This window comes from Ochotona curzoniae, unplaced genomic scaffold (assembly GCF_017591425.1).
Source record: "Ochotona curzoniae isolate NIBS_2020 unplaced genomic scaffold, NIBS_Ocur_1.0 contig_3643, whole genome shotgun sequence".
NCBI lineage: Eukaryota > Metazoa > Chordata > Mammalia > Lagomorpha > Ochotonidae > Ochotona > Ochotona curzoniae.
This window is the reverse complement of record NW_024465933.1, coordinates 6,194,547-6,218,849: the sequence shown is the minus strand read 5'-3', so window position 1 is coordinate 6,218,849 and position 24,303 is coordinate 6,194,547. Positions and strand designations below refer to the sequence as shown.

At 43.9% G+C, this 24,303-nt stretch overlaps 1 protein-coding gene across 10 annotated transcripts in view; it reads left to right on the top strand.

Annotated features, from left to right (window-relative positions):
* Nucleotides 1-24,303, top strand: part of TRIP12 (thyroid hormone receptor interactor 12) — a 127,308-nt gene that overhangs the window by 5,017 nt on the left and 97,988 nt on the right. For all 10 annotated transcript variants that reach the window (XM_040982850.1, XM_040982852.1, XM_040982849.1 and 7 more), the window contains one exon: nt 24,047-24,193. In XM_040982850.1, the coding sequence (XP_040838784.1) occupies nt 24,096-24,193 (98 nt within the window). In that variant the 5' untranslated portion in view covers nt 24,047-24,095. The remainder of the gene's footprint in view (nt 1-24,046; nt 24,194-24,303) is intronic.

The window sequence follows — 24,303 nt, the reverse complement described above, 5'->3', positions numbered from 1 at the left end:
GGTCAGTTTCATGGTTATACTTGATTTGAAAAGTCAATTCTAATGGCCAAGAATTTTTTTTTTAATTTAAAAAAAATTTTTTTTGTTAGTGAACAGCACTGTGAGTGTTCATTTTGAAGGGAAGGCAACTGAGCTTGAGTCTTGTCTGTCGCCTTCCTTATTGGTGTGACCTTGGGTAAGTAATTTAACCTTGGGAAGTTTAAAGTGCTTAATCTGAAAATGCCATCAGTGCTAGCTAATGGTAATTGGCAGTCATACACTTGATGCTGTCTTCCAGAGGGCGGGCTAGAAAGGTAGGTTGGCGCACAGGCTTCCCTCCACAGTGCCCTGTAGTTTTGTCATTGTCTCATCTCGATACTTTCCTGTTGGATATTGATATTTTACTTGAGAAGAGTTGAGACTGCAGTAGTGTTCCTTGGTTGATTATGAATTCTTTGAAGCCAAGATTTGTTTTTTTAAGATCTATTTATTTTTATTGGAAAGGTGGAGAGGAGAGACAGAGGGGAAGATCTTCCGTCTGATGATTCACTTCCCAAATGGCTGCAATGGCTGGAGCTGAGCCAATCCGAAGCCAGGAGCCTCTTCTGGATCTCCCACATGGGTTCAGGATCCCAAAGCTTTGGGCCATCCTTGACTGCATTCCCAGGCCATCGGCAGGGAGCTGGATAGGAAGCAGGGCCGCTGGGATTAGAACTGGCACCCATATGGGAACCCTGTGCGTTCAAGGCAAGGACTTAAACCACTACGCTATCGTGCCGGGCCCGAAGCCAAAATTTCTCTTTTTCAAAATTGTTTGAAGAGCAGAGACACATATCTTCTACCTGTTGGCTCACTCTCCAAATGTCCTAAAGCAGGAGGGTAGGGCTGGAAATTTGATCTGCCTCTCAGCTGTGTGACAGGGAAAGCGCCCGTGGCCTTCCCTATTGCCTGCCAGGGCATGCATTTGTAGGCAACCAGAGCCAGGACTTGAACCCAGGCATCCGAATCTCAAGCACTGTTTGCCACTGTGTCAGCTAACCCCTTACCAGCAATGCTGGTCCATCTTAGGTTTTCTTGTTAAAGAAGCAAAGGATTTTGTAATGGTTAGTATCCTATTTGTGTTTTATTGTTAACCTTTGAATCAGTTTTAGAGTACAAGTTGCTTTAAGTCATGCATATTACAATATTAGGTCACTTTGTATTAGTCTTAATTTATCCATAATTTGCATATTATAGTTGAAAATTTAGAGAATATGTTGAGGACCCGTGTGCTTTGGTATAAGGTTAGATAGTATTTTAGCCAGTTAATAACAGAATGGATCATTGCAGCTTATTCTGTTCGTGTTTTATTTCTGTAAATATGGTGTTATTATCTAGTCACAGATTTTTAAGGCTGCAGGCTGAAGTGTTCGTCAGCCATCCTTAAGAGCTGAGGTGAGATCACTTTAGAGTGTCTTTCAGTCAGCTGTGGCTGTCGTGAGCAGTGAGTTCTACCCTGACTTGAGATTCTACTCGTTTTACCTGTGGCAGCATCCTGGATGAATAGGGGTGCCTCGTGGTCTGTAAGGTCAGTGTAACTCCAGGTTTTATGTTATACACAAGTGTTATCCTCTGGGGAAGCAGAATGAGTTTTCATGAAATTCACTATTGGGTTGTGTTTTGAGCTGCTGTGTGCTTTGACAACAGGGAAGGGGAGAGCCTGTGGAGGAATTCCCCTTTCCTACATATAATTTGCAAAAGCCCATTCCTTGCACTTACCCTGTGGGTTCAGGGTCCTAAGGCTTTGGGCCATCCTCGACTGCTTTCCCAGGCCACGAGCAGGGAGCTGGATGGGAAGTGGGGCTGCTGGGATTAGAACTGGTGCCCATATGGGATCCTTGGTGTTCCCTGCACCTGTGTGGGAGACCTGGAGGGGGCTCCTGGCTCCTGGCTTTGAATTATTGCAGCACAGGCTGTTATAGCCACTTCGGGAGTGAACCATAGGACGGAAGATCTTCGTCTCAGTCTCTCCTCTATGTAGATCTGACTTTACAATAAAAATAAAATGAATCTTTAAAGAAAAGGCATTGCTGCCTTCACTGAAGCTAGTCTGGCAGTGGAGATTAAATTGACATAATCAGATGGCATATATTAAACATTTTTAATACTTTGTATTTTCATGTTCTCGGCTTAGATTTGGGATTACAAGGATATGTAAAAATGATCCTTTGAGTTGACAGTGTCATAGGAACAAAGGAACTCAAACAATTCTGAGAAATTATGCTTGGGATATAGAATATGGTTAAATATTTTGAAGGTATATCTCAGAATAGTTCTAACTATTTGAATCCATGTATTGTGCACATTGAATTTGATTCCTCATTAGGTTTCTGATATGTCTTTATTATGAACTATATGTAATATAGTCTAATACTAATCTAGGTCCATCCAGTATGTGGAAGACTAAAGGGAAAGGAGTACTTAGGGCAGCTTCCCTTGGCTTAGTGCCAGGCTGGTGGTACTTCATAGAGGGTTGGCAAAGGCTCTCGGGGTGGGGGACTACACGTCTGAGGAATTTGTTGGGGATATGCGCGAAGCCTGGAGTCCAGCTACATCCTGACTAGCTCATCCAGCTCTACAACCTCATCCGGCTCTACAACCTTGGCACGTCATTTGTTGGGGTTTTCAGTTTCTCCATCTGTAAATAGGATGGTTGTACCTACGTCCTAGAATCATGAAGGTTAAATTAGTTAAAAGCTGCAAAGCTTTCAGAACAACGTGTGACGAGACTGAGTGCTTCTTATCTTAGCTATCATTAGTAACAAGTCTTGATTTTTTAAAAGAATATTGGTTTAATTTTTTTTAAGATTTATTTTATTTTTATTGGAAAGGCAGATATACAGAGAGGAGAGACAGAGAGGAAGAAGATCTTCCGTCCAATGATTCACTCCCCAAGTGAGCACAACAGCCGATGCTATGCAATCCGAAGCCAGGAGCCTCTTCCAGGTCTCCCATGCGGGTGCAGGATCCCAAGGCTTTCGGCTGTCCTCAGTCCTCGACTGCCTTCCCGGGCCACAGGCAGGGAGCTGGATGGGAAGTGGGGCCGCCGGGATCAGAACCGGCGCCCATATGGGATCCTGGGCGTGCAAGGCGAGGATCTTAACCACTGCACCATCGCGCCGGGCCCTTAATTTAATTTTAAAAAGAATTTTTATTGGAAAGTCAGATTGATGGAGAGAAGGAGATACAGAGAGAATGATCTTCAATTTGCTGGTTCATTCTACAAAAGATTGCAAAGACCAGAACCGAGCCCTTCTGAAGCCAGGTGCCAGCAGCTTCTTCTGGTTCTTCCATGTGGGTGCGGGGTCCCAAGGCTTTGGACGTTCTCCACTGCTTTCCCAGGCCACAAGCAGGGAGCTAGAAAGGAAGTAGAGCAGCCGCAACACCAGCCGGCGCCCATATGGAATCCTGGTGTGTGCTTCGCGAGGGTTTATCCACCTAGAGTATTGTGCCGGGCCTGTAAGCCTTTTTTTAAGAGGAAGCCTTTTTATTTTTCTGTACACGTTGAAAGATGCTTCGGGTCCTGTGTGGTAGCCTGTTGGTAAAAGTCTTAGCTTTGGGGCCCGGCGCGGTGGCGCAAGTGGCTAAGTCCTCGCCTAGCACGCCCGGGATCCCATATGGGCGCCGGTTCTAATCCCGGCAGCCCCGCTTCCCTTCCAGCTCCCTGCCTGTGGCCTGGGAAAGCAGTCGAGGACGGCCCAAAGCTTTGGGACCCTGCACCCGCGCGGGAGACCCGGAAGAGGCTCCTGGCTTCGGATCGGCATAGTATCGGCCCGTTGCGCTCACTTGGGGAGTGAATCATCGGACGGAAGATCTTCCTCTCTGTCTCTCCTCTCTGTATATCCGCCTTTCCAATGAAAAAATAATAAAAATAAATCTTTAAAAAAAAAAAAAAAAGTCTTAGCTTTGCACACGCCAGATCCCATATGGGTGCTGATTCTAATCGCAGCAGCCCCGCTTCCCATCCAGCTCCCTGCTTGTGGCCTGGGAAAGCAGTGGAGGACCACCCAAAGCCTTGGGACCCCGCGTCTGGGAGACTCGGAGGAGGCTTTGGATCAGCGCAGCTCTGGCCGTTGCAGCTGCTTGGGGACTCCGTGAATTAATGGGTAGAAGACCTTCCTCTCTGACTCCTCCTCCTCTCTGTATCTGGCTTTCCAATAAAAATAATAATAAAAAAATCTTTTGAAAAAAAGACAAGTTTCAGAAGATGGATTTCTCCAATATCTTGGATCATTTGAATTTTAGAGTTTTAGAATTGAGAGAGAAAATTTGGAAAATTAATGAACTAGAAATTGTAGAAAGTAACTTTCAGAATCATTTTGACGTTTTAAAGAAAGAGTGAAGTCTTTATCAGGGTACCTGGTTCCTGTTGAGTGATCAAATCATCTTAGCACTATAATTTATTAGGCTGTTGAATACTAGAAGGAGTTTAATAGCAATTATCTTACTTGATACTTTTCACAATTGATAGAAGTGTGTCGGATTGCCCTTGGAAAAGCATGTGTTATATTTCTTAAGAATTTGTTTATTTTGGTTGGGAAGGCAGATTCACTAAGCGAAAGAGAAACCAAGATCTTCCATCTGCTGGTTCACTCCCAAGTGGCAGCAACAGTTGGAGCTAAGCTGATTGAAAGCCCGGAGCCTCTTCCTGGTGTCTCATGTGGGTTCAGGGTCTCAAGACTTTGGACCATCGTCTACTTTTTTCCCAGGCCATGAACAGATTGCTGGACAGGAAGTGGAACAGCTGAGACTTAAACAGATCCTACGTGTGGGATCCCAGCAGGTGCAAAGAGAGCGTTTAATCACTGAGCCATTGTGTCCTCCCCCTCAGCTTTCAGTGTTTTTGAGTTGTAAAGCTGCTTGCTGGAAATTATGTTCAGCATGAAGGCTTACGTGATGCTGCTTTAGACAGTGATAATTTTAACAGCCTAAAGGATTTCACTTATTTAGTAAAAAAATTGGGGTGGCTCCACTGTTGTATTTGCCAGAGACTACAGGGGCAATGTGTGTGGAGGGGGGCACAGTCCAGGGCTGCCGTGGGAGTGGCACTTCTTTAAGCCATCTCTGTTGCCTCCAGGGGTTTACATGGCAGAGGGTGGAACCCCCAGGGGCACTGCAATATCGGAACTGCCAGGCCAAATGGTGACCCTGAGGTGTTTGAAAGGTACACCTGTTCTCAGTCCTTTTTCTTGGATGCTGTAAACCTTGTGGAAATCGACTTTTCAGAGATGTTTGTAATATAATTGAGGGTATTATACTGCAAGTGAGCACCTGTTAGCAGCCAGGCATATATCCTTGTGTATCACTCTTGCCCTAAAGGTTTTCACTGTATATATCTTGTCACTTTTAAATGGCTACATTTGCCTTCTATTAGTAATGGCTTACTGTCTGTCCTTGAAGATTCAAAGATTGTTTTTAGTACATTTACATTTAAGTTTACAGAAGAGAGACCTTCCCTATACTTATCTGTTTAATGTTATATTGCTATATGTGACACAGCAAATTAACCATTTACTTCCTTTGGATTTTTTTAGAAGATTTTTTTATTTTCTATTTTTATTTGAAAAGCAGAGTTACAGAGAGAAGTGACGACAAAGAAAGGTGAAAGTTCTTCCATCTGCTGATATACTCCCCAGATGGCTGCAACAGTTGGAACTGAGCCGATCCCAAGCCAGGAACCAGGAGCTGCTTCCTGGTGTTCCATGTCGGTTCTGGGTCCCAAAGATGTGAGCCATTCTGTGCTACTTTCCCAGGCTGTAAGCAGGGAACTGAATCGGAAGTGGAGCAGCCAGGACTGGAAATGCCAACCATATGGTATGCCAGTGCTGCAGACAGAGGATTACTATGCTACACCACTGTGCTGGCCCAACCAATGTGCAATTTCAGAACTTTTTTGTCACCCTCCAAAAGAAACCCTATATTCATTGGATTGAATTAACTTAGGTTAAGTCTTAAAATTGATAGTTCTGCTGTGATGTTCTTTTTAATTACAATCTTACAGATTAGATGCTTAATGTATGGAAGTACAAATGGCAACTGCTGTCATTTGGATTTCTGCTGTTTCCTGCAACCTGAGAAATATGCTTTCTGATGGCTGTGACAGTGTCACTTTAAGAAGGCCAGAGAGAAACTGTTCTTGGAGGATGCCAAGATGCCAGGGAGCATCCACGCTGTGGAAGTTCCAACTAAGAGGAAGACTAATCTGTGTTAGTTTGTGAGAGCTTGTTATTTAGAAGTTTGTAATGTAATTTTAGTAACTTGTTAGCACTTTCTCTGTTTGGTTCGTAATTTCTTCGTAAGGTCTCATGGTGGATTGTGTGCTTGTCTTGTCTTGGGTCGTTTCAGGCTTTCCCGTCAGACCCCATCATGAACCGTTTCCTCTGTGTCCCTGGCACTTGGTGAGATTGCTCTGTCTGGATCACACCCCTAGTTTCCCAGTGCAGACTCTTCCTGAGGAAAAACCTTTTCATCCATAGTAGTGGCTTTTCCCCCAGGAGCGATTACTGCGCCCCTCAGGACCAGGCTGCAGCTCTGTGCACTTGACCTGGGTGTTGAGGTTGCTCTTGCACTGGCTCAGGCTCCCAGAGGCGTCCATCCTGCGTCCATCCTGCCAGGACTGCACGGCACCACTCTGCCCCAGAAGAGGGTCGGAGTAGCTGATGCTTTTTGTGTAGCACACAGTGGAGTCTTGGTCTCTTCTAGTTTCTTCCACTACCTTCTGGCTGGTGTTTGTGATAGCCTTTTTTCTCTGTCCGGAAAAATGGAACTGTCTGCTTTTATGGGGGTGCGGTATTACCTTCTGTTTCTACTTCTCTTTCCTGTTCTAGCTTCCTTTTCAATTCCTTGTGTCTGAGAAATGATTGACAATAGAAATTCTGTGATTTTGTTGTCCTTACATTGCTTTATTTTCTTTTAGTATTTTTCAATGAAGAATGGGAAAATAAGGTACTAACACTTTGTTTTTTTACTAATTTTAATGTACTCAACAATATCATACTTTAATTTTAGAGAATTCCATTTTCATAATACTGTATGTGTTATCAAATAGAGTTTTCTAGGCTGTAGTGTCATACTGATGCAAAGTTGTAAACTAGAGTATGAACATTTTTATCACTCTAAAAAACTATTTTGGTTGGAATGCCTTCACAGTTCTTTTACAGGTCAATGTGTAGGGTTTTGTCTGGACAATCAGGAGACCAGAATTGGAATCTGATTTTAATTAAGCCTTGCTTGACTTTGAATCATTACCTTTCAGCTTTTCATTTTTCTGTCAAATATGAGTGATGCTTGCTGTTCCTGTTAGTGTGGGGTTGGTAGAGTTACAGCCCTGTCGTAGTGTGCACGCACCTTCATAGTTTTGTCTTCAGTATCAGGGGAGATACCAAGACTGCGAAAGAGTCACTTCTGTGCAAGAATCTAATTGGCTTGGAGGCGGAAGTAAAGCAGGACTTTGGGGAACAACTAACTGAAGCCAGTTCAGATTAGGCTTGTTTAATTGCATCTGCTTTATTTCTCTTTGTAATGACTGTTTTTTAATGTGGCTGTGTAAAGTCATTGTAAGTTCAGAATTCACATTTCACAGTTTAGGAAACTAAAGAATATTGGAGAATATTTTGTCCATCATAGATCTTTTTTCTTTTGGGAGGAATGGATACCAGTTATCTTGTGGATGTTGCCAATGTACAGGGAAGTAAAGTATGTAGAGTGGTGGCTTCTATAGGAATCTGAGAAAGCAGTAGGTAGAGAGGCAGATGGAACATGGCTGTGTAATACAAGTGCTGATTTGTTTGTGTGTGTTTATTAAAGATTTTGTTTTTATTTGAAAGGCAGAGTTACAGAGATAGAGAGACATAGATCTTCTGTCTGCTGGTTGAGTTCTTCAGATGACCTCAACGGCTGGAGCTGAACTATTCTGAAGCCAGGAGCTTTTTCTGGGGCTCCCACATGGCTTCAGGATCCCAAGGCTTTGGGTCATCCTCCATTGCTTTCCCAGGCCACAAGCAGGGGGCTGGGTGGGAAGTAGAGCAGCTAAGACACAAACCAGTGCCTGCCCATATGGGATATCTGCTTCAGATGGAAGCTTAGCTTACTGTGCCACAGCACCAACCCCCTCTGTATATTTCTCCTTTTTTTCTAATTTTTCATTTTAAGATTGATTTATTTTTACTTGAAAGAGGAAGAGAAAGAGATCTTCTATCCAGTAATTCATTCCCCATGTGGAAACAGTGACCAGAAGCTGGGAGCCAGGAGCTTCTTCGAATTCTCTCACGTGGGCCTGGGACCCTTGGGTCATCCTGCCCTGGTCTCGCAGGCCGTCATCAGCAGGGATTGGTGGAAGTATAGCACACAGGAGTAGAATTGGCACCCCTGTGGGATGCCAGAACTGCAGTTGGAGGGTTTGGAGGCCATCCCACTGCACTGATCCCTGTATATTTCTTGTGTGTTTGTTAACAGTTGATGAACAGGGCCTGGTGTAATGGCTCAGTGGCTAAATCCTCGCCTTACATGCGCTGGAATTCCATATGGGTGCCAGTTCATGTCTTAGCTGCTCTGCTTCCATCCAGCTCCCCTTTTGAGGCCTAGGAAGGTCCAAAGCCTTGAGACTCTGCGTCTACATGGGAGACCTGGAGGAAGCTCCTGCCTTCTGATTGACTCGGCTCTGGCTATTGCTGCCACTTACAGAGTCAGCCAGGTCATGGACGATCTTCCTGTCTCCTCCTTTCTGTAAATCTGCCCTTCTAATAAAAATAAATTCCTTTTTAAAAATTTAATTTATTTTTATTAGAAAGTCAGTTACACAGAGAGGAGGAGAGACAGAGGAACATCTTCTGTCCGATGGTTAGCTACCCAAGCAGCCACAATGGCTGGAGCTGAGCCAGTGTGAACCCAGGACCCAGGAACTTCTTCCAGGTCTCCCACACAGGTGCAGGGTCCCAAGGCTTTGGGCCGTCCTCGACTGCTTTCCCAGGTCACAATAGCCAGAGCAGCACCAATCCAAAGCCAGGAGCCAAGAGGCAGCCAGAGATGCTGTGGCTGCAGAATTTGGGTCTCTTCTACCTGTGTTGCAGACCCAGAGTTCTAAAAACCGGCTTTTGCCTGGCCGAGACCTTTTCGGGCATTTGGTTATTGAACCAGCCAGTGAAAGTTTTTTTTGCACTCTTGTTCTACTTCTCAAATAAGCAAAAATAAGTTTGGGCGAGTGACACTGTGTTTGTAAGGGGAAGACATGATTTGAAAAGCCAACTTTTAAAGGTTGAAGTTTTCTTGGGTCATCTGGCCAGTTCAGAATTTTCTCTATCCTTCCTCCGTGGAATTTCGCTCTGTCCCCGCTGGTGAAATTGGATATGGCAAGAGAGGGGTGGTCAGGAATATTTCTTAATTCTGAAGATAAGTCCTGTAGTCCACTCCTTCCTCCCTTGTTTCTGAAGTTAGTAGAGAAGAAGGTTTGACATAGCCTTGTTGAGTATTTTGAGTTTGGAAGGTAGGATACGGAGAGTGTATAAAAAGAGTGAGTGATACAGTTCTTAGGGAAATGTATATTAGAATAACAGCAGGATAGCACTATATATCCATCATAGTGGCTAATGCTGAAAAGACTAATAACACCAAATGTTGATGAGGATGTGAAGAACTGAAACTTGTGCTATAAAATAGGACTGGTGTTTGAAAAGTTAATTGTAATATCTCATCACCTAATAATCCCACAATTAGTATTATTATTATCTCTGGCAGCCTTAGGCTTAATTGTCATGACTTAGAAACAGCCTCTGACTATCAGTAGAGGAGAAACAATGGATAGAAAAGGGCACTTCAGAGAAAATGAAAAAACTGCGAAGGAGTAGGTAATAGAAAGTATGGACACAAAAGCATTATGGAGGTCAGTGTGGTGCTTCAGTTGGTTACTGTCTACAGATGCCAGCATCCGCATGGGTACTGGTTTCTTAGCTGTTCTACTTCCTTTCCTGTCCAGCTCCCTGCTTGTGGCCTGGGGAGCAGTAAAGAATGGCCCCATGCCTTAGGACCCCGGACCTGCAGGAGAGTCCCAGAGGGGGCTTCTGGCTCCTGGCTTTGCATCAGCTCAGCTCCTGTACTTGCTGCCTTTGGGGAGTGAACCAGCAGGTGGAAGATAATTCTCTGCTGTTCCTGCTGTCTCTCAGTCTGCCTTTCCAGTGAAAATTTTTTTTTAAAAAGCATACATGAACAGATTCTGTTTATTTAAGATTTATTTTTTATTGGCAAGGGAGATTTACAGAAAGAAATACTGAGAGATCTTCATCTGCTGGTTCACTCCCCAAGTGGCCACAATGGCGAAAGCTGAGCCAACCTGAGGTAGGGAGCCAGCAGCTTCTTCTAGGTCTCCCATGTGGGTACAGGGTACTAAGGCTTTGGACCATCCTCAACTGCTTTCGCAGGCCACAAGCAGGGAGCTGGATGGGAAGTGGGACTGCAGGGATTAGAACTGGTGCCCATATGGGATCCCGATGCGTGCAAGGCAAGGATTTAGGCAGCTAGGCTACTGCACTGGGCCCAAGTTCTTTTTTTTTTTTTTAGGTATTCAATTTAGGCCTAGCATGGTAGTCCATCTAGTGGCTGAATCCTCACCTTGCACCTGCCAGGATCCCATATGGGCACTGATTTGTGTCCTAGCTGCTCCACTTGCCATCCAGCTTCCTATCTGTGGCCTTAGAAGATACCCCAAAACCTTGGGACTCTGTACTAACAAGGGAGACTTTGAAGAAGCTCCTGGCTCCTGGCTTTAGATTGGTTCAGCTCAGCTTCCAGCAGATGGAAGATCTCTTTACATCTCCTGTTTGTAATTCTGAGTTTCCAGTAATAAATAAATAACTCTTAAAAATATTTAATTTGAATTTTATTTGCTGTTTTTAAAGATTTATTTATTTTTATTGTAAAGGCAGATAAGATTTATGGAGAAAAGGAGAGAGAGATCTTCATCTTCACTCCCCAAAGGGTTACGTTACAGGAACTAGAGCTAAGCTGAGCTGAAGCCAGGAGCTAGGAGTTTGCTCCAGGTCTCCCATGCTGATGCAAGGTGCCAGGCTTTAGTCCTCACTGCTTTCCCTGGCTGTACGCAGCGGTCTGGATGGGGAGTGGTGAGGCCATAAACCAGTGCCCATGGGAGGTGGCAGGCCTTGAAGGTGGGAGATTAGCCTGTGGAGCCACAGTGCTGGCCCTGCTCACTAAGTTTTATGCTTAACATTTCTAGGTTTCATTGTATCTTAATAGAAAATGTGGAACAAAAATTGAAGATTTACTATATAAAATGCAAGTTTCCTTCATTTGCATAAAAATAAAATGAGTGGACTGTTCTCAGAAAGATGCAGTAATTGAGATGTGGATTCATGTGACATAAACACAACTCATGGTAGGCATCATGTGATGAGGTCATGAGATGATGGTGTGACATTAACACGGGACGTTCAGGAAAGTCATTGGCTTTGTATAGCAGGTTTTAAGACGTGTGTTTTTGGAGAATGGTAGCTTTAGAGTTAATTTGAATACGAATGTGGCTTTATGTACTTAAATATTGTATCATATTTAGCTGAGAAACCTTAAGTTAGGAAGCTTGAGAACCACTGGTCCTTACGGGTTTAATGCCCCAATGACTTGTTCGCAGCTTGTTGGTAGCCTCTGTGTACATGGCAGATTGTGTGCTTGGTTCGGGGGAAAAAAAACATTGTTTCTCTTTCCAGCGGGAGCCTTCCATCATGGTGAAGGCCTTGACGTGCTTGTGGAGGTGTGGAGGGCATTGCCAGGTGGGAGTGGGAGCAGAAGCTGCTCAGCTCCTCTTTGGAGAGTTAGTGGCATATTTGAATTGTGCATCTTCTGAAGCACTTGTGAAGTGGTTGTACCTCCTGTCAAAGGATTTGTGCATTACTTGTTACAAGAGCGTCAACGTCCATATTTCTGCCTTTCCGAGCTGGAAACAGGACCGCAGGGGAATAGAGTGCCACTGTGGCCGTTTAGTGAATAGGTGGGATACAGGAGTGGTTTCCTTCTGTTATTTCACTCCTGTTATTTCACCTCTCGAAGTTGTTATTTTCTTTAATAACCTCACTGTTAGAATTGGAAGATAATGCTTTAAAGGATGAATTAATCAAGTGTAGGTCAAGGGTGATTGTGCTGTATACACATGTGTATAACTTAATTTCTGATAAAAGTGTCCCAACAATTTTTTTTAAAGATTAAAAAAAATTCTGTTTTTAAAATGCAATTTCAGAAAGAGGGAGAAACAGAAGGAAGTCTGGTTCACTCCCCAAATGGCTGCAGTGGCGAGGGCTGGGTCAGGCTGAATCCAGGGCTTCCTCGAGGTCTGCGTGGGTGCAGTGGGCCAGATGGGAGCGGAGCCCAGTGCTGCTTTCCCGGGAACATGAGCAGGGTTCCAGATGGCAAGAGGAGCAGCTGGCTTTTATTTTTATTTTATTTTTTTTTAAGGTTTATTTATTTGGGAAGGCAGTTACACAGAGAGGAAGATCTTCCTTTCGCCATGAACTGCCTCTGGGTCTCTCAGGTGATTGGTTGCAGGGTCCCAAGGCTTTGGGCCGTCCTCCACTACTTTCCCAGGCCACAAGCAGGGAGCTGGGTGGGATGCCTGGCTGCTGGAAGTAGAACTGGCGCCCATTTGGGATCCTGGAGTGTGCAAGTGGAGGAGTAGGCTACCGCGCTGGGTGTGAAGCAGTGTGATCTCAGAGAATCATACAGTTACGTTCTAAAGGAACAGCAATGATACTAGGATAACAAAAGTGATTGTTGAAAATGTTTTTGATTCTCCTATCTCTTCTGATAAGATCCAGGTATTAATAAACAACTCAGATTTGGGCACAAATTATTTTTTACTTTTTATTGGAAATGAGATTTACAGAGAGATGGTGAGACAGAAAGTTCTTACATCTGCTCATTGCTGGTTTACTCCCTAAATGGCTGCAGTGACCCGAGCTGAGCTGATCCAAAGTCACAAGCTAGAAACTTCCTTTGGGGCTCTGCTGAGTAGAGGTGCTGGGCCGTCCTCCGCTGCTTTCTCAGGCTTAAGCAGGGCCTGTGTGGGAAGTGGATCAGTCATAACATAAAGCAGAGCTGTTCTGGGATGCTGGTGCTTAGGGTAGAGATTAGCCAATTGAGCCATAGTGCTGGCCCTTTAAGTTACATTTCTTAACTTTTTCCTCCTCTAACAATAAACTTAGTAATATTTGTTCCTGTGAATTCAGGGCATTGGGTCATAGTTGATGGCAGGCTGCACACTCATGGCCTGGAAAGGATTGTACCAATCCCTGATTAATCACATTGCTGACATATTTTTAAAGTTGCTAAGCAGGCATAAACTTTATGATATAATCTCTGTTAAAGAGATTAACTCTGTGATCTCAGTATGTTGGAGTTCATAACAGTGACAAGAGTATGAATCTGAGATGAATGTTGTGAAAATATAGTGGCTTATTAAGGTCTGTTGCTAAAGGTTATTTAGAAGAGTGGCTTGTATCCTTAGGGAACAACTTACTGTAATCTGGGATTTTGCTTTTATTAACTGATTCCTTTTTTTCCTGTTTTGAAGATTTATGTGTCTTAAAAATTTATATTTACAGATAAAAGGAGAGACAGAGAGAAAGATCGTCCATATGATGGTCCACTCAGTGGCCACAACAGCTAAAAGCCAGGAGTTTATTCCAGGTCTCCCACGCTGGTGCAGGGTCCCGAGGCCTTGAGCCATCTTGACTGCTTTCACGGGCCCCAAGCAGGGAGACGGAAGAGAAGTGGGGTCACCAGGACGTGAAACAGTGCCCATATGGAATCCTGGCGCATGCAAAGCAAGCCACTCGGTTCCGTGCTGGGCCCTTTTAACTGATTCCTTTTTTGTTTGGTTATTTTTGTTTTTAAAGATTTATTTTTATTGCAAAGTCAGAGATACATAGAGCAGGAAAGACAGAGAGGAAGATCTTCCATCTGATGATTCACTCCCCAAGTGAGCGCAACAGCTGGTGCTGCGCTGATCTGAAGAGGGAGCCAGGTGCCCTTCCGGGTTCCCGGGTCCAGGGTCCCAAGACTTTGAGCTATCCTCGACTACTTTCCCAGGCTACAAGCAGGGAGCTGAATGGGAAGTGGGACCACTGGGGTTAGAACTGGTGCCCATATGAGATTCTGGTACTTGGAAGGCAAGGGCTTTAACTATTAGGCTACCGCACGGGACCCTTTTAACTGATTCTTAACCAAACAGGAATCTACTGTGTCTGCCTTGGGAGTACACAGTATTTGTAGATTGTTTTCTTTCCCTTGTTCAATAGGTCTTTACTAGCGACTCCTGTGTTACTGGATCTCTACAAGGAAAAGCTGTTGTTATTGTTAGTCTTATATAAAGTCTTGAACAATTGGCTTTTGAATACTTATTTTCTTTTTATTCTTTGGTAAATTAAGATAAGCTGACCTGCTGTCCTCCCTGGCTAGTTCTGGTGTCAGCAGAGTAGTGCAGCTCGGCTGAGTCTGAGCCATTTTTGGTGTATGGGCTAAAAGACTGCAGATGATGTGTTATCTTTGAGATTACCATACTAAAATTCATCAGTATCCTAAAGGATTGTATTAGCTGTATGAACCTGCACAGTCTTTGTGTTGTGGGGAACATAAGCTGTAAGATAGATTGATCTGAATCTTAGAGTAAGACCAGAGTAAAGGTTAGGTTTTCATCCTTGTTGTCATCTAACTGCTGTTGCTGTTCTTAGGATCTTTTTTTTTTTAAATTTATTTTTATTAGAAATCAAGAACCTTCTTGAAAATGATGCAGCTGTATGATCTGAGTCATTAAACAATTTAATGAGAAAAAAAGTTTTGAAGAAATGATACTAAAAACAAAAACCTCAAAATTCAGGAGATACACTTTCTGCTGATCTTTGATGGCGAGATGTAACTCCTTCAGGCGTGCTTATAATCCAGTCTACTAATCTATGACATTTGATAAGTCCATGCCATCCACATTCAGGGTTAATATAGGTAGGTGGTAATTTGGTCCTGTCATTCAGCAGTGGGTAGCTCATTGATTTAGTCTAATGTTATTTTGCTGGGATGTTCTTCACATTTGCCTTTGGTTTTGGTGGGTGCAATGCCTCTGTCAAGAGAGCATCTTTTAAGAATTATTTGTAGGGCAGGTTTGGAAGAGCCATACTCTTTTAACTTTTCTTCAGTATGAAAGAATTTTATTTCATTTTCAAAGACAAAGGAAAGCTTTACTGGGTATGTTATTCTGGGCTGGAAATATTTTGCTTTTAGAATCTGGAATGTGTTGCTCTATACTCTTCTGGCCTGTAGAGTTCCTGCGAGAGATCAGCTGTGAATTTAATTGGCATTCCTCTATATGTCCATTGACTGTTTTTCATGTGCATGTTTAAGGATCTTTTCCTTATCTGCAGTTGACGAGAGCTTGTGTCGTGGTCAAGATCGCTTTTGGTCAATCCTATTGGCAGTTCTTTGCCCCCTTGGATGTTTTTTCCCAAAATTTTTTCTAGATTAGGGAAGTTTTCCTATATTATTTCATTAAATACATTCTTCTGTCTCTTTCATTCTGTTGCTGAGATTTTCCAATGAATTTTTCATTTGCTCTAATGCATTCTTCATTCCCAGTAATTCAGCTTGAATTTGTGTTCTTTCCTGTGTGATATCCTCCTTAAATTCCTTGAACTCCTGTGTGTACTTCTCTCATTGTTGCTAAGAAGCTTTGTAATGAGTTTTTTGAATTTTGTATCCCCCATTTTCTCAATATATATTCCTCAGTTAACTCTGATGTTGGCAAAAGCTTTTGCCCCTTTGCAGGTGAGTCTTCAGTAATATTCATTGTGCCTTTGTTTCTTGTTTTGGTTGTTACATTTCAGGTTAGCAGATTTCTTCTATTTAGTGGAGGTTTCCGAGCTATTATCACCCATAGGTGTGCAATTTTATTTTACTTATTTTGGTTGGTACACAGCTCTTTGTTTACAGCCAATTGTGCCACTCCCTCCAGTGAGTTTCAGATCTGGGCTCTTGTGTTAGACTTCCACCATGGTCTCCATAGACCCAGCTCCTGGCTCAGCATTCTACCTCCTGTGATACCGTGATGAGACTACACCATTGTCTGTATAACCTTTCTCCCACTTCTGATTTAAGCAGTTCGCGGGATTAGGATGATACCAGGAATCCTGAATAGCTAGGTTGCTGGTGGTGCTGATCCTGCTGGAACCTGCTGACTCTTAGGTGTGAGGGCCACATGGACCTATTTTAAGTTTAAAGATGCCTGTGTCAGTATTATTTTTGATGTGGAACCAGTGCAGTGCACTGAGCTGAGTTAGTTCCCAGCTCAGTGCATGTGCAGCTCACTGTTGTCCCTGCAGTCTTTTTTTTTTTTAAGATTTATTTCTTTTTGTTACAAGTCAGATATACAGAGAGGAGAAGAGATAGGTAAAACTCTTCTGTTCAATGATTCACTCCCCAACTGACCACAACGACCATTGCTGCGCCGATCTGAAGCCAGGAACCAAGAACCTCTTCCAGGTCTCCCATGTGGGTGCAGGGTCCCAAGGCTTTGGGCCGTCCTCAACTGCTTTCCCAGGCCACAGGCAGGGAGCTGGAAGTGGAGCCGCCGGGATTAGAACTGGCACCCATGTGGGATCCTGGCGCGTTCAAGGCGAGGACTTTAGCTGCTAGGCCACAGCGCTGGGCTCTGTCCCTGCTGTCTTAAAGCCTTTGCCACACTGAACAAAATGATGTCTGATGGCGCCACTGCTAGAGTTCTTGATTTGCTCGTTGTCAGGTCTGGGAGCTACCCAGACCTATTTTGGGTGGAGCCTGTAGGATGCCACATCATTGCAATTTACTGAGCCAGAAATGAGTTCACTCCTGGCTTAGTGCATGTGCAATCCTGTCCCATAGCCTTTGCCTCGTTGCACAAAATGGCACCTGTTAGGCTCTGCTGGTGGTTTGGGATGTGAAATCCACCCTGTTTCTGCACTTCTTGTTTGGAATCTGCTCTTCTATTTCTGTTCCTAGTCAAGTCAAATAAACCAGTAGGTCAGGATTTTTTGGGTTTACCTTCTGAGCTTTTGGTGAACTCCCCGTTCCTGCCTGGCTGCTGGTGGAATTCAGATCGCTGCTCACTAAAAATGCGGCTGAGGTGTCTGGTCACTGCTCACTGCACTGATGTCTCCGATGCTTTCTTGTGAACATCAGTCTCCAGGTGCCCCTCTGCCATCAGTCCTCCTCTCGTGTGTTCCCAGTATGTGCCCTCTCTACTTCACACTGGCTAATATTTCTCTGTTTAAATGTGTCCTCACCCTATTCTGCCATCTTGATTCTCTGCAGTACCATTTTAAAGATGGGTTTATTGGGAGTCCTTGACATTCTTACTGTAGCAAGACCTTTTATTTTTAATTTTTTTTTAAGATTTATTTATTTTTTTATTAGAAAGGCAGATATGGAGAGGAGAGACAGGAAGATCTTCTGTCTGTTGATTCACTCCCCAAGTGACTGCAATGGCCAGAGCTGCTGCAATCAAAAGCCTGGAGCTTCTTCTGGGTCTCCCATGTGGGTGCAGGGTCCCACGGCATCAGACCGTCCTAGACTGCTTTCCCAGGCTACAAGAAGGTATCTGGATGGGAAGCAGGGCCACAGGGATTCGAACTGGTGACCATATGGGATCCTGGCACGTTCAAGGCAAGGACTTTAACAACTAGGCTACTGTGCTGGGCCCAAGAATGACCTTTTATTAAGGATGGGTAACTGTTCCATTTCATTGTAGGGTTCCTTATTTCATACAGTTTATGATGTATTTACGTTACTACTACTTTTCCTAGGACTTAGTTATTTCCTTCTAGATTCAGTGTATGTAATTGTTTAGATCTATAGCTCTGCATGTCCCTTCTTCCTCCCCTCTCCCCTCTTTTCCTTCCCTCCTCCTTTCCCCTCCCTGGGTCCACCATTCATCCAAGATTGGTCTGTTTAGGTGCTGACACGTGGTATAGCATGCTAATCCTTTGCCTGCAGTGCCAGCATCCCATGTGGGTGCCAGTTCATGGCCTGGCTATTCCTCTTCTGATTCAGTCCTAGTTTATGTGGACTGGGAAAGCAGTGGAGTCCTTGGGTCCCTGCACCCATGTTTAAGACCAAGAGGGTGCTCTTGACTTTCAATTTCAGTCCTGGCTGTTGTGTCCATTTGGGGAGCGCACCAACAGATGGAAGACCTATCTACTTTTCTTTATAAAATCTGCCTTTCAAAAAATAATTAGAAAAAAATGTGTGTGTTTAGGTCCCAATTGTTACAGAGAAAGGAGATTGTGTGTGTTTCGTCACTCTGAGTGGCTGCCGTGTACATAGCTGGGCCAGGCCTGAGACAGGAATTTTTTCAAGGTCCTCTTTGTAGGTTCAGGGGCCCAAACCAGTTGCTTTCCTAGGTGCAGTAGATGGGAGCTGAATTGAAAGTGGAGCAGCTGGGACATGAACCTGCTGTGCCACAGTGCTGGCCCCGGGATGCCATTTCTTTCTTGTTCTTTTCAGGCCCAGCTGCCATTACGTGTTGCCTGAGACTACTACTTGTGGAATACTTTAGTTTTCTTCCTGAACAGTAGGAACACTGCAGTGGTTTATAGGGTCTTTGACACTTTTAAGTGGATTAAATGCTTTGCAAATTGTGTTTCAGTATTGATATTTGCCTCTGGATTCATAGCCTTAGGCTAAATCAAGTTTGTTTGAACAGTTGCATTTAAATGAAATGCCGAAGAAACTAAGGGGGCACATTGTACAAATAGATTTTCTTTCAAGTACCGGTTCTGATCAAGTGTAATGGTTCAACTGCCTAATCCTGTGCCTGCAAGTGCCAACTTTTCCCATAGGCCTGCCAGTTTGTGTCTTGGCTGCTCCACTTCCCATCTAGCTCCCTGCTTGTGGGAAAGCAGTCAAGGACGGGCCAAAGCCTTAGGACCCTGCACCTGCGTGTGGGAGATCCAGAAGAAGCTCCTAGCTCCTGGCTTCAGATCAGCTCAGTTCTGGCCATTTTGGCATGTGAACCAACAAATGGAAGATCCTCTCTGTTTCTCCTTTTGATAAACCTGGCTGTCAAATGAAATAATAAATCTTAAAAAGAAAAAGAAGGAAAAAAACAGTATTTAACAACAGGGCAGTTGCCCACATTCTACACTGCAGTACTCAGAGTCCCAGCTACCTGTTAACACACGTGGCATACCGGCTAACACACATGGTGCCCAGCTAGAATGTTTGACTTCTGCCACCCTCATGGAGACCCTGAGGGAGTTCCGAGTTCCTGACTTCTGGGGAGCTGGATTTTGTATTGATGGCGTTTGGGGAGTAAATCAACAGACAGAAGATCTATCTCTGACCTTCAAATAATCAACTACACCTTTAAAAATTAACCACAGGGCCCAGCGCTGTGGCCTAGCGGCTAAAGTCCTTGCCTTAAACGCGCCAGGATCCCATATGGGCGCCGGTTCTAATCCTGGCGGCTTCACTTCCCATCCAGCTCCCTGCCTGTGGCCTGGGAAAGCAGTTGAGGACGGCCCAAAGCCTTGGGACCCTGCACCCACGTGGGAGACCTGGAAGAGGTTCTTGGTTCTTGGCTTCAGATCGGCGCAGAATCAGCCATTGTGGTCACTTGAGGAGTGAATCATTGAGCAGAAGATTTTCATCTATCTCTTCTCTCTGTATATCTGACTTGTAATAAAAAGAAATCTTTAAAAAAACATTAACCGCAGAAATCAGAATGTGGCAGCAACTGCCAGTCAGATACTCAAAAGCAAGGAAGGAAAACAAGTATCTGAGTCATGAGCAGCAGTTCAAGGGTCAGTTACTGTGTTATCTTAGAAACAACTCAAAAATAAATCACTTTTCTCGTAAAGATATACATTAGGAAACAGCAACAAATAAACAGACTCGATCAGTGATGCAACAGGCTAATTCTCTGTCTTGTGATGTAGGCATCCTATATGGCCACTGGTTTGTGTCCCAGCTATTCCACTTCTGACTCAGCTCTCTGCTTATGGCCTGGTAAAGCACTGGAGGATGGCCCCAGTCCTTAACCCGGCACTTAATGTGGAAGACCTGGAAGAAGTTCCTGGCTTCAGATTAGCTCATCTCTGACTGTTGTAGCCATTTGGGGAGTGAACCAGCAGTGGAAGACCTTCTCTGTCTCCTCCTCTTTCTGTAGAACCTGCCTTCAAAATAAAAATGAGTGGGGCCTGGCGCGGTGCCACAAGTGGTTAAGATCCTCGCCTTGCACGCCCGGGATCCCATGTGGGCACCGGTTCTATCCCAGCAGCCCCGCTTCCTTTCCAGCTCCCTGCCTGTGGCCTGGGAAAGCAATCGAGGACGGCCCAAAGCTATGGGAACCTGCACCCGCATGGGAGACCCGGAAGAGGCTCCTGGCTTCGGGTCGGCATAGCATCGGCCGTTGTGCTCACTTGGGGAGTGAGTCATCGGATAGAAGATCTTCCTCTCTCTCTCCTCTCTGTATATCCGCCTTTCCAATTAAAATAATAACAATAATATAAAAATGAGCAAACCTGTTTTTTAAAAGATTTATTTTTGTTGCAAAGTCAAATGTATACAGGAGGAGAGACAGAGAGGATTATCTTTCGTCTGATGATTCACTCCCCAGGTGACTGCAATGGCTAGAGTTGAACTGATCGATCCAAAGCCAGGAGCCAGGAGCTTCCTCCAGGTATCCCATGGAGGTGCAGGGTCCCAAGGCTTTAGGCTGTCCTTGACTGCTTTCCCAGGCCACAAGCAGGGAGCTGGATGGGAAGTGGGGCTACTGGGATTAGAACCAGCATCCATTTGGAATCCTGGCGCATTCAAGGTGAGAACGTTAACTGCTAGGCCACTGTGCCCGGCCCAAAAATGAGTAAATCTTAAGGAAAAAAGCTTATACACACCATGTAGTATTTACAGAAGGTTTTCAGGTTTTGAGCTAATATTCTAATTTTTTTTTTTTTTTAAGATTTATTTTTATTATTTTTTTATTGGAAAGGCGGATATACAGAGAGGAGAGACAGAGAAGAAGATCTTCCGTCCGATGATTCACTCCCCAAGTGAGCGCAACGGGCCGATACTATGCCGATCCGAAGCCAGGAGCCTCTTCTGGGTCTCCCACGCGGGTGCAGGTTCCCAAAGCTTTGGGCTGTCCTCGACTGCTTTCCCAGGCCACAGGCAGGGAGCTGGAAGGGAAGCGGGGCTGCCGGGATTAGAACCGGCGCCCATATGGGATCCCGGGCGTGCAAGGCGAGGACCTTTAACCACTTGCGCCACCGCGCCGGGCCCTAATATTCTAATTTTAGAAACTTTGTTGGAAAGTCAGATTTATAGAGAGAAGAGATGCAGAAAGATTTTCCATGCACTGGCTTACTCCCCCAAATTTTATTAATTGGAGAAGAGAGAAAGCAAACACATGTACAGAGATTCATCTTCTGGTTTACTCCCCTGATGCTCACAGAATCCTGGACTGGATCGGGACAAAGCTGAGAGCCAGAGACCCAATTTCCATCTCCTGCATATTTGGCAGGGACCAGATTGCTTGAGGCAGCCCATGCTCCTCCTCCATGAGCATCCGCAGGAAGCTGGCACTGGGAGCAGACCCAGGGTTGAATGCAGGCACTCTGTTATGGGATGTGTGGGTATCTTGAGCAGTATCTGAACTGTTAGACCAAGTGCTTGGTTTTATTGGTATCTGGAAGAGGGAATGATATTTCATATGTTAGTATGTTAGTCTTTTATATACTTTGAAGGAAACAAATTTAATGGAATCTAACTTTGTTACCTTAAAGTTTGTGCTGTAAAAGCAGTTGCCGTTTAGATGAACCACTGTGTTCTTGCCATTCTTCCCACTCTTAAATTTCAAGGAATTACTAACAAGTCTAAGATGATTTTGGAATTATTTAAGGTTATTAAGATTACAATGGTGGCTTTAGGTCACAATAAGTGTATGAATTATGTTCACTTAAATCACTTACACCCATGACAGTACAGTGGATACTGAATAGCAGGCGGGTAAGAATTGGCAACATTAGCAATTGCCAGCACTTTGCATATAGCATTGTGCTGTTTTATTGTTCATGCCTTTAAGGTCCAAGTGAAATGGTGTTCGGGTATCATTTCAAAGTCGTGAAACTGCTCAGCGGAATTCTGAGAAGAGTGGTCTCAGTGAATTCTTTCAGTACAGCTGTTCTGTGTGCAGTACTGCCAGGAGAGCTGAATTTCCTAGTACACCCTTCCGAATTTCTGGAGAATCAGGGTCCCGGAAAACTGCGACAGCCACCCTTAATTGAAAAATACTTTTGTGTATTGTGAAAATCGAAAATTTGGCTGCTGCACTGGCCAGAGTTGAACTGATTTGAACCCAAGAACTAGGAACTACTTTGGGTATCTCACATGGGTGCAGGGTGCAAGGCTTTTTGGACGGTCCTCTACTGCTTTCCCAGGCCACAAGCAGGGATCTGGATGGGAAGTAAAGTAGCTAGGACATGAACTAGTGCCCATAGGGTATCCCGGCAGATGCAAGACAAGGACATAAGCCACTAAACTACCTTGCTGGGCCCAATAATTTATGTATATATATTTTTAAAAAGATCTATTTTCATTGGAAATGAAGATGTACTGAGATAAGTGATACAGAAAGATTTCCATCCTCTGATTCACTCCCCAAGTGGTCACAATGGCTGGAGCTAAGCCAGTTTGGAGCCAGGAGCTTCTTCTGAGTCTCCCATGCAGGTGCAGAGCCTCAAGGCTTTGGGCTTTTCTTGACTGCCTTCCCAGGCCACAAGCAGGGAGCTGGATGGGAAGTGGAGCAGCTGGCATGCATATGGGTTCTCAGTGTGTGCAAGCAGAGGATTCAGCCAGTAGGCTATTGCTTAGCTCATTATCTGGTAGTGTTTTTATACAGAACTTAAATTAGTGATTTGAAATTTCTGATCAGAGCTTATTCAAATAATGTGAACATTTGTGACCATGTGTGACAAATACTCCTTTACTGCATTACTCAGTTCAACATAGAAATGAAAAGGAAGCCTTTCTAGTGGCACTGATTAATTTATGTTCCTCCAGTTTTTAGAATGTTGCATCACATCATTATGTTTTCCTTCTTCAGTAGAAGTAATGAAGAAAGAACTATTCAGATTTCTTAAATGAAAGCCTAAGAAAGTTTGTGAAGAGTTTGATATAGACATGTACTCATTTTTTCTTGTTTTGGTCTCCTGAATATCAGCCATTTATCTGTTAAGTTCTTATAGGAAGTTCAGTTTGTGTTTTGAGCTGAGTTGTTGTGATTATAACCTATTTTCACAACTTCTCCTTTCTGAACAGATTGTAGCTAATGTGCTGGTTTCACAGAAGAGGTTTATGAAATTTAGAGATCAGTTGTCCAAGGAAGGTTTGCTCAGTAGAACTGATCCGGACATGCAGGTTACCTGAGGCGGTTGTCCAGGTTTCTGTACATGACCTGATTTATCTCACCATTAAGACATATGATCTTGCAGCTTCCTTTGAATTTCCTGTTTCATTTGTTGTCCCACCAGTGCTGTGCAGTTAGTATGATGTACATTGTTTTTAAAACTGTGACAGAATTTTGAGGCTGAGAGGCTGTGATTGAATTGTAGAGTGACAGACTCCCTGAATACTTACTACTTTCTGTGTCCAGAGCTAAAGCTCAGGGGTTTGATTTTAGGTACAGTGCTTGTTTTTGTGCAGTTAAGGAAGCAGAGAGCAGGCATATTTGTAATGTGCTTTGATTTTTTTTTTTTAATTGAAATTTCTTGGTTATTCCTTGAAAAAAATTTTTTTTCTGAGTTCTGGATCCACATGCTTTGATTTTGGTATTCCTGACATTTTGTAACAGATCGGTTATTCAGACTTAACAGCTTAATAAGACAGTGCAGCATTGATGAAGACTGCAGTAAGATCAAGTTGTTTACCTAGGATGTTTTTACGATTTGGTTGTTTTTCTTGCAGTATGATGTGCATTGGATAAGTTTTGATTTTTACCTGTTCTTTCTTTCAGTGAATGGTAGTGTCTAGAAAGGGTATGTCCCTTCAAGAGAGAGGTGCCAATGTCCAACCGGCCTAATAACAATCCAGGGGGGTCACTGCGACGTTCACAGAGGAACACTGCCGGGGCCCAACCACAAGACGACGCGATAGGAGGAAGGTATGTATGCTACAATAACTTGACAAGGAATTGGCAATAAGAGAATATTTTTTGAAAACCTTTTTTGGGGGAACAAAACTGGAATGATTCACTACAAATAGATATTTTTT